The sequence below is a fragment of the Sprattus sprattus genome, assembly GCF_963457725.1.
Source record: "Sprattus sprattus genome assembly, chromosome: 11".
In the NCBI taxonomy this organism is placed as follows: domain Eukaryota; kingdom Metazoa; phylum Chordata; class Actinopteri; order Clupeiformes; family Clupeidae; genus Sprattus; species Sprattus sprattus.
In genome coordinates, this window is record NC_137909.1 from 25799539 (window position 1) to 25809022 (window position 9484).

The 9484-nt window shown below is 48.3% G+C and overlaps 1 protein-coding gene across 1 annotated transcript in view; it reads left to right on the top strand.

The window, feature by feature from the left end:
- cita (citron rho-interacting serine/threonine kinase a) overlaps positions 1 to 6843 on the top strand; it is a gene marked incomplete at its 5' end in the record, with an annotated part of 76349 nt that extends 69506 nt beyond the window's left edge. The window contains 8 exons of the mRNA XM_080847441.1: positions 188 to 280; positions 1212 to 1320; positions 1948 to 2076; positions 2268 to 2348; positions 2625 to 2703; positions 4120 to 4293; positions 5851 to 6232; positions 6689 to 6843. Of these exons, the coding sequence (XP_080703567.1) occupies positions 188 to 280; positions 1212 to 1320; positions 1948 to 2076; positions 2268 to 2348; positions 2625 to 2703; positions 4120 to 4293; positions 5851 to 6232; positions 6689 to 6712 (1071 nt within the window). The 3' untranslated portion in view covers positions 6713 to 6843. The remainder of the gene's footprint in view (positions 1 to 187; positions 281 to 1211; positions 1321 to 1947; positions 2077 to 2267; positions 2349 to 2624; positions 2704 to 4119; positions 4294 to 5850; positions 6233 to 6688) is intronic.
- Positions 6844 to 9484: the final 2641 nt, after the last annotated feature.

Below are 9484 nucleotides of genomic sequence, written 5' to 3' on the forward strand. Positions count from 1 at the left end.
CCATAAGTTGATGGTGAGACGTGTTTGTCCTTGTCCTCTGTCCAGATTGATATTATTATATATGAGATGATCCATAAGTTGATGGTGAGACGTGTTTGTCCTTGTCCTCTGTCCAGATTGATATTATTATATATGAGATGATCCATAAGTTGATGGTGAGACGTGTTTGTCCTTGTCCTCTGTCCAGATTGATAACGGGCTGTGCATCTGTGCTGCCATGCCCAACAAGATTACCATCCTGCGCTTCAACGACAACCTTAACAAGTTCTGCATCCGCAAGGTGAGTCCGCTAACCAGGAGTGACCCCTCCCGTCTAGGGGCATACTCACTTACCAAAGCTCTACACACACACACACACACACACACACACACACACACACACACACACACACACACACACACACACACACTCAGCCTTACCTGCCAAAGCTGTTTCCCCATACATAAGCTTGTCCTGCTGCTCTCATGTGCTACAGCTGTCCAACCCTCTGTTAGGGAGCCATGTGGATGAGTCAGTGCCTCTGCATGTTCCTCCTGTCTCCATAGACTCACACATGTCTCATAACGGTCTCGTAACCTCTCTATCCGTCTCAGCCAGGAGATAGACTCACTCATGTCTCATAACGGTCTCGTAACCTCTCTATCCGTCTCAGCCAGGAGATAGACTCACTCATGTCCCATGTCTGTCTCGTAACCTCTCTATCCGTCTCAGGAGATAGACTCACTCATGTCCCATGTCTGTCTCGTAACCTCTCTATCCATCTCAGGAGATAGACTCACTCATGTCCCATGTCTGTCTCGTAACCTCTCTATCCGTCTCAGGAGATAGACTCACTCATGTCCCATGTCTGTCTCGTAACCTCTCTATCCGTCTCAGGAGATAGACTCACTCATGTCCCATGTCTGTCTCGTAACCTCTCTATCCGTCTCAGGAGATAGACTCACTCATGTCCCATGTCTGTCTCGTAACCTCTCTATCCGTCTCAGCCAGGAGATAGACTCACTCATGTCCCATGTCTGTCTCGTAACCTCTCTATCCGTCTCAGGAGATAGACTCACTCATGTCCCATGTCTGTCTCGTAACCTCTCTATCCATCTCAGGAGATAGACTCACTCATGTCCCATGTCTGTCTCGTTACCTCTCTATCCGTCTCAGGAGATAGACTCACTCATGTCCCATGTCTGTCTCGTTACCTCTCTATCCATCTCAGGAGATCGAGACCTCAGAACCCTGTAGCTGTATCCACTTCACCGGCTACAGCATCATCATCGGCACCAACAAGTTCTACGAGATCGAGATGAAGCAGTATGTGCTGGAAGGTAGACTATCTTTGTGTGTGTGTGTGTGTGTGTGTGTGTGTGTGAGAGAGAGAGCAGAAGAGGGCTCATGTGATGCGATGCGATTGAGCGAAATGAGTTGAATTGAAACTAAACTGAATGCTGAGTGTCACTGTGTGTGTTAATCCCTGTCTGAGAGAGCAGACCCGTTTGCATCAATTATTCATATATGGAGGGGAACACTCCCGTCTGCTCTCCATGCCTGTCTGCCTGTGTGTGTTTACAGCTGCTATTAACCCACAATGTCACGGTCAGGAATGTAAAACTTTGGCTCTATTACAGCACAGTAGCTCCAGCATACTGTAGGGGGGTGTGGGGGGGAGTGTCTGTGTGTCTGTGTGTGTGGGTGTGTGTGTGTGTGTGGGTGTGTAAGGTGGTGTGTGTGTGTGTGTGTGGTTTAGATCCCACTGCTCGTCTCTTCTCACCTCTCTCTGCTCATGGCCTGCAGTCAGGCGTGAGTGGAGTGATGAATATAGTGGGTGTCAGTCCTTGAGCGCTGTCACTGTGAGTGCTTCAAACGGGGTGATCGCCTCTGTTGATTGTCCCTCTTTGTGCGTGTGTGTATATATGTGTGTGTGTGTGTGTGTGCACGTATGTGTGTGTTGGCAGAGTTCCTGGATAAGAATGACGGGACGCTGGCCTCTGCCGTGTTCGCCGCCTCGTCACACAGCTTCCCCATCTCCATCATCCAGCTGTCCTGCGCCCCGCAGAAGGACGAGTACCTGCTCTGCTTCCATGGTACACACACACACACACACACATAGTACACACACATAGTACACAAACTTGTACACACACACACTCACACTCTTTTTTGATTCTTTCTCTCTCTCACTCTCTATCTCTCCATTAGTAGTATTTCAGCATGGTTGTGTTCAGGTACTGTGTCTGGGCAAGACTGATGAAAAAAACGTGTGTTTTGTCTTAAGAATTTGGAGTGTTTGTGGATGCCTATGGTCGCAGAAGCCGCAACGATGACATCAAATGGAGCCGCCTGCCTCTCAGTTTTGGTAATGAACAGTAGAGTGCTCACCAAAAAAAAAAAAAAACCTGTTAACACAATATTAGTATAATATAATATTCAAAGCATTAATAGTGGTTATATGTGGATATTAACAGATACTAACAACACATATATGTGCAGGTCATTGATTTATGATTCCTATCTCTACTGTTTCCAGACACTATGTATCAGTGTATTCTTGTCAGATAAGCTAGAAGCTTCTATGCTAATACGTCTGACTGTGATTGTGATCTAACGTGTTTACGTTTCCTTCTCCACGCAGCCTACAGAGAGCCATACCTGTTTGTGACCTACTTCAACTCCTTGGATGTCATTGAAGTACAGAGCCACTCTGCCCTGGGGTAAAACACTCATCTTCCTCCTCCTCCTCCTCCTCCTCCTCCTCCTCTTCCTCTATCATAAGCCAGGGACACACATCAGTCTCTCTCCTCTTCCTTCTCCTTCTCCTCCTCCTCTATCATAATCCAGGGACGCACATCAGTCTCTCTCCTCCTCCTCCTCCTCCTCCTCCTCTATCATAAGCCAGGGACGCACATCAGTCTCTCTCCTCCTCCTCCTCCTCCTCCTCCTCTATCATAAGCCAGGGACACACATCAGTCTCTCTCCTCCTCCTCCTCCTCCTCCTCCTCCTCCATCATAAGCCAGGGACACACATCAGTCTCTCTTCTCTCTCTCCTCCTCCTTATCCTCCTCTTCCTCCCCCTCCTTTTCCTTCTCCTCCTCTATCGTAAGCCAGGGACACAAATCAGTTTCTCTTCTCTCTCTCCTCCTCCTCCTCCTCCTCCTCTATCATAAGCCAGGGACACAAATCAGTCTCTCTTCTCTCTCTCCTCCTTCTCCTCCTCCTCCTCTTCCCCTCTCTCATAAGCCAGGGACACACTAAACCGACAACAATGGGGGCCTTAATGGATAGGCCTACTACAGCGCCAGACTCAAGGGGCTTTTCCAGAGCTGGAAAGATATATCAAACCTCCGCTTTTAACAATTTCGCTGAAGTGCCAATCAGAGTGATCTCTCTGACAGATAGGCTCTGGCGCCAACATGCTCAATCGGCCAAAAAGCCGACTGGGGTCTGACTAGTGGCATGCTCTCTCTTTATCGCTTTTCTCTCTAGCTCTCTTTCCAGCTCTTTCTTTGTATCTCTCCTTCTCTCTCTCTATCTCTTCTCCTCTATCCATCTTTTCCTCTTTCTTCCTCTTTCTCTGTACCTTTCTCTCTTCCTCACTCCCTCTCTCTCTTCCTCTCTCTCTCTGTCTCTCTCACGTCTCTCCCTCGCTCTCTCTCTCTCTCTCTCTCTCTCTCTCTCTACCATCTGTCTGTGATGGTAGAGAGAGAGTTTTGACACAAGGTCAAAACTAGCCTATAGGGCCACAGAGGCTTACTGACGGCCAGACATTGGCTGACTGCTGATGGGCGACAGTGGCACAGGGGGTAGAGGAGGCGTTTAGTAATCGGAAGTTCGATTCTCCACTCCTCCTTACCAAGTGTGTTAGTGTCCTTGAGCAAGACACTGAACCCCTAAAACTGCTCCTGATGTATAAATGCAATTTCTTTGTAAGTCGCTATGGATAAATTACTTAATGTAAATTGTGTGTCTGGGGCTCTAGACACAAACACACCAACTCTCTTGTACTCAAAGTCTCTTCCCTTCTGTGTGTGTGTGTGTGTGTGTCTGTGTGTGTGTGTGTGTGTGTGTGTGTGTGTGTGTGTGTGTGTGTGTGTGTGTGTGTGTGTGTGTGTGTGTGTGTGTTTGGCAGGCCCCACTCCTACGCTCACCTGGACATCCCCAACCCCCGGCACCTGGGCCCGGCCATCTCGTCCGGTGCCGTCTACCTGGCCTCCTCCTACCAGAACAAGCTGCGTGTCATCTGCTGCAAGGGCAACCTGGCCCAGGAGAACGCAGAGCCCTCCAAGAACGGCTCCACACGCAGGTAACACTCACACACACACACACACACACACACACACACACACACACACACACACACACAGACACACTCTCACACTATCTCACACACAATCACTGTTTCACACACCCTGCATGAGGTGAGCCGGTGTGGGGCACGGTGGGCTGTGTTGTCAAGCACAGCGGTGAGGGATTGCCACGTCTTTGATTATACTTACTACTAAATGTTCCTATTGGCCTTCATTTACCACTTATCTATTTTTGAGGAGAACCTGAGTGAGAGTGTGGTGGTGGTGGTGGTGATGGTGGTGATGGTGCACTGGCAGACCTAGGTGAATAGTGAGTAATGTGTGTGATCCTGATGGTGACTGGGTTACCTCACGACACTCGCTCACAGACCCACAGTGGGCTGATGGTGAGAGCTCCCCTGAGCTGCCTTTGGCTGGGGTTGTTTGTCATGTCACAGTGGGGTGTGTGTGTGTGTGTGTGTGTGTGTGTGTGTGTGTGTGTGTGTGTGTGTGTGTGTGTGACAACAACAACACCTGGGGCTGCCGCGGGCTCAGGAGGAGAGGGACGATGGCAGTCCTGTCCGTCTGTATTAAGGTGCACAGTGGTGTGAGGGTCGTGCCGCTTAATATCGCTAAATAAACCCCCCTTGTGACCAGAGGCATTAACATCAGGATCTGTTCTTTGCAGGAGGAAGAGTGCCTTTTTCATATGTGGCAGCGCCACAGAGAAAAGTCCCCAGTAGGACTTTTCTAAATGTAAATATTTATCACGGGCTTGTGAATGGGTCGACTTTGAAGCTGTAAATAAAACAATGGCTATTTTCACCTTGTATTCCCTGCCTCTAGTCTGTTACAGTTGCTGCAAGAGCGCCATCTACTGGCAGCAGCTATTAGTACATGACCAGACGTATAACTGGAATAAAAGCATGTGGTCTGCCTTCTGCAGCGAGCCTATGGATGCTGTTCACTGCACAAGATATTCATGTGTTCAGTATCACTTCATGATCTCACTGAATAGTCTCGTGCAGGTGAAGAACTGTTTTTTAAGTGTACACTGTTAAAGATATTAGGGTAAAATGGTTAGTCTTATTGCTCTTATGAAGTGTGATTAAGTATGAAGTTGACCTGGTATATTGAGTTGGTGTAGTGGCTGGAGCACCATCACCAGTCCTTTGGGTTGTCTGCCTGTGTGTGTGTGTGTGTGTGTGTGTGTGTGTGTGTGTGTGTGTGTGTGTGTGTGTGCGCGCGCCTGTGTGTGTTTGCCTTGTGGTTAAACTGAGACGATTGCTTGAGCTGATGTGGCATGAGAAGTGTCTGTCACTGGCAGAGTTGATCATGGAGGAAACCGAGTGACCTCTGCATGTACCTCTAAATTTGGACCGAAACGGCAGAAGCCCTCACCTCCACGCTCAGAGGCACAGCTCACCCTGTCCCCCGTCATTAAGTACTGTATATACTCCAGCTATCTTCACGCACACACACGTACACACACACACACACACACACACACACACACATACACACACACATACACACTCACAAACGCACGGTCTCACCCCTGGCTCCCTCTCCAGTCCCAACAAACGCGGTCCCCCCACCTACAGCGAGCATCTCTCCAAGCGCCTGGCGGCCAGCCCTGCCATCCACGAGGGCCTGCACCCTCCCGGCACGCCGCACCGCTACCGCGAGGCCCGCACCGAGTTCCGGCACGACCGCTCGCCCGCGCGCTCCCTCATTGAACGCGAGAAGTCCCCAGGTCGCGGCGGCGGCGAGCTGCGTGGGGCCGAGCTGAGGCCAGACCGCTCGCCGGGCCGCGCCATGGACCCACGCATGGAGCGCTCACCCGCCCGTGGCATGGACGTGCGCAGGGAGAGGTCCCCCGGGCGCCAGGCCTACGAGGAGCGCCCGCGCCTGCATGCCCAGTCAGGCCGGGCACCTCTCACTACCGTCAACAAGGTGACTTCTCTCTCAACTCTCTTTTGCTTATTTTTTATTTATGGATTTATTTTGGGGCTATTTGCCTTTAATCTGATAGGATAGTGAAGGTTTTGACAGGAAATGAGCTCGAGAGAAGAGGTGGGGAGTGGGATCGGGAAATGACCACGGGTCGGATTCGAACCCGGGTCCCCGTGGGCGTTCAGTGAAGCCTGTTCATGGTCGGGGATGCTGCTTGTGCCACACTCACATTTTCACATGTATTTCCAAATGTATACCTACTTTGACATACAAATATACTAGTGTGACAACCAGCATTCATTATCAAAGACATAATCTGCTGTAATGCTAGTCTGTAAAACACTCATTCTCCTGTGATTAAATCACTTCTGATGTTCAAGCAATCTCAATTGACGTCCCTCTCTCTCTTTTTTCTTTCTCTCTCTCTCTCTTTCTCTTTCTGTGTATCCTCTGCAGGTATGGGACCAGTCATCAGTGTGAGTGACCCCACATCTACACCAATCAGAGGAGAGGGACACACCTTACGCAACACCCGACTGGCCTGAAAGGAGACACTACCACATGAATGCCAAATCAGAAGAGTGGGACTGTCCGTAGATGAACCCCACAGGGTAGCAGTCCAAAACACACAGCACAATATCTCCTTCGTAGATCCCACAACAATAGACACCAACGCTAAACTTCTTTTGCTTTGGGCCCAAGCTTATCCTCCGGGCGGTGACTCAAATCATCTGGTGTCCCAAATCTGAAAGCAATTTATTCAGTGACAGGAGGAGAAAAAAGGGAACTAAGTAGTTCTGGTCCTCAGCTAGCTATCTTTGGGCCGGTTACGCTTTTTTAAATTTTCTCTGCCTTCCCCTCTCTCTTTCTCTCCTCCTTCTCTCTTTAAACCCTTTCTATCTCTTTGAACTCTCTCTCTCTCGCTCTTTCTTTTTTTCTCTCTCTCTCTCTCTTTCTCTTTCTCTCTCTCTCTGCCTCTCCTCTAACTCCTGACTGAGCTCTTGCTTTGAATCTGGCACTCTGCGCTACCCACAATCGCCAGCGGCAGCCTGCTGGCCTTTTTGGAAAGGAGAAATGAACTTTGTATAACTTCAGGATGTCATTTGACTGTACATACTCTAACTCACTTTTTATAGAGACTAAGGGAATATCAGGCTGGTGAAGCCGTAATAACTATTTTTGTTATGTAAAAAGAAGAGATAAAAAAACATGAAACACAAGAGAAATCGTGTTTGTATCGTGCCCTCCTTGAATGTTGAAACTAAATATAAACCACGTAAAATGTCCAGATGTTTGCTTCAAGTGGAACATTTTGCTTGGATGCCAGCAGGTTTTATGCACTCATCCTGTAACAGTGACATACTGGCTTTTAAAAAAGATGAAACTTGAACATTGATATCATTTTTATTTTGCTAGAGGCTCCCTCAAATTGTTTTAACTTATTGTCTATATAGCGTTTCAGTTTATTTTGGTAACAGGAGAAAGATGTCGTCTGACTGACCTAAGATTGTTACTGTCGGCAGCTGAAAAGAGCTGAACAATTTGAACGCGAGGCGTCTTCGTACGAGCGCTAGCGTCCGTCCTCTCGACTCGTAGCTATGGTAATCGGTGAACCTCAGGGTCTGCTCCTCTGAAAAATGCCGAAGTGCCATGAACTGTGACCGCCCCAGAATCTAGTCGGCAAGTTCCCTGTACGCTTCTGTCTTTGTAGCATGTTAACGGAAAAGCACTAGAGAAACATCATTTTTTATCGTCAGTCGTCCACCTTTTTTGTTAACTCTAACACCTTATTCCTCTCCTTCCATTGTGCTCTTAATAATGCAGATGTCTAACAGCCGCAGACAGAATTACGCTTTCCATGTAGATTTTTTTAAATGTTCAAAAGCATTAAATATGAGTACTATTAAAAAGAATCTCTATTTCACTGGTCCCTGTGGTGTGTCGTGTTTTGTTTGGGTAGTGTGTCAGTTAATGGCACCTCTTTTTCCTGTACTTTTAATCTAATAGATCAAACCTTCGTAAACCCCTTTGCTCTTTCACAATCTGAATGAATACCCCAAACCATGTCTCTGTCTCTCTCTGTCTATCTCTCTCTGTGTCTGTCTCTGTCTGTGTGTCTCTCTCTCTGTCTGCCTGTCTGTCTGTCTCTCACTCTCTGTATGTCTGTCTGTCTCTCTCTCTCTCTCTCTCTCTCTCTCTCTCTCTCTCTCTCACTGTCTCACTCTGTCTGTCTGTCTCTCTCTCACCCACACACACACACACACACACACACAGATTAACAACTGAGTTTAGGTGGGCATGTCTCTCTCTCTCTATCTATCTGTCTGTCTCTCTCTCTCTCTCTCTCTCTCTTACTCTCACTCTCTGTCTGTCTGTCTGTCTGTCTCTCTCTCTCTCTCTCTCTCTCTCTCTCACTGTCTCACTCTGTCTGTCTGTCTCTCTCTCACCCACACACACACACACACACACACACACACACACACACACAGATTAACAACTGAGTTTAGGTGGGCATGTCTCTCTCTCTCTATCTATCTGTCTGTCTCTCTCTCTCTCTCTCTCTCTTACTCTCACTCTCTGTCTGTCTGTCTCTCTCTCTCTCTCTCTCTCTCTCTCTCTCTCACTGTCTCACTCTGTCTGTCTGTCTCTCTCTCACCCACACACACACACACACAGATTAACAACTGAGTTTAGGTGGGCATGTCTCTCTCTCTCTCTATCTGTCTCTCTTACTCTCTCTCTCTCTGTCTGTCTGTCTGTCTGTCTCTCTCTCTCTCTCTCTCTCTCTCACTGTCTCACTCTGTCTGTCTGTCTCTCTCTCACCCACACACACACACACACACACACACACACAGATTAACAACTGAGTTTAGATGGGCATGTCTCTCTCTCTCTATCTGTCTGTCTATCTCTCTCTCTCTCTCTCTCTCTCTTACTCTCACTCTCTGTCTGTCTGTCTGTCTGTCTGTCTGTCTGTCTGTCTGTCTGTCTGTCTGTCTGTCTCTCTCTCTCTCTCTCTCTCTCTCTCTCACTGTCTCACTCTGTCTGTCTGTCTCTCTCTCACCCACACACACACACACACAGATTAACAACTGAGTTTAGGTGGGCATGTCTCTCTCTCTCTATCTGTCTCTCTTACTCTCTCTCTCTCTCTGTCTGTCTGTCTGTCTGTCTGTCTGTCTGTCTGTCTGTCTGTCTGTCTCTCTCTCTCTCTCTCTCTCTCTCTCTCTCTCTCTCTCTCTCTCTCTCTCT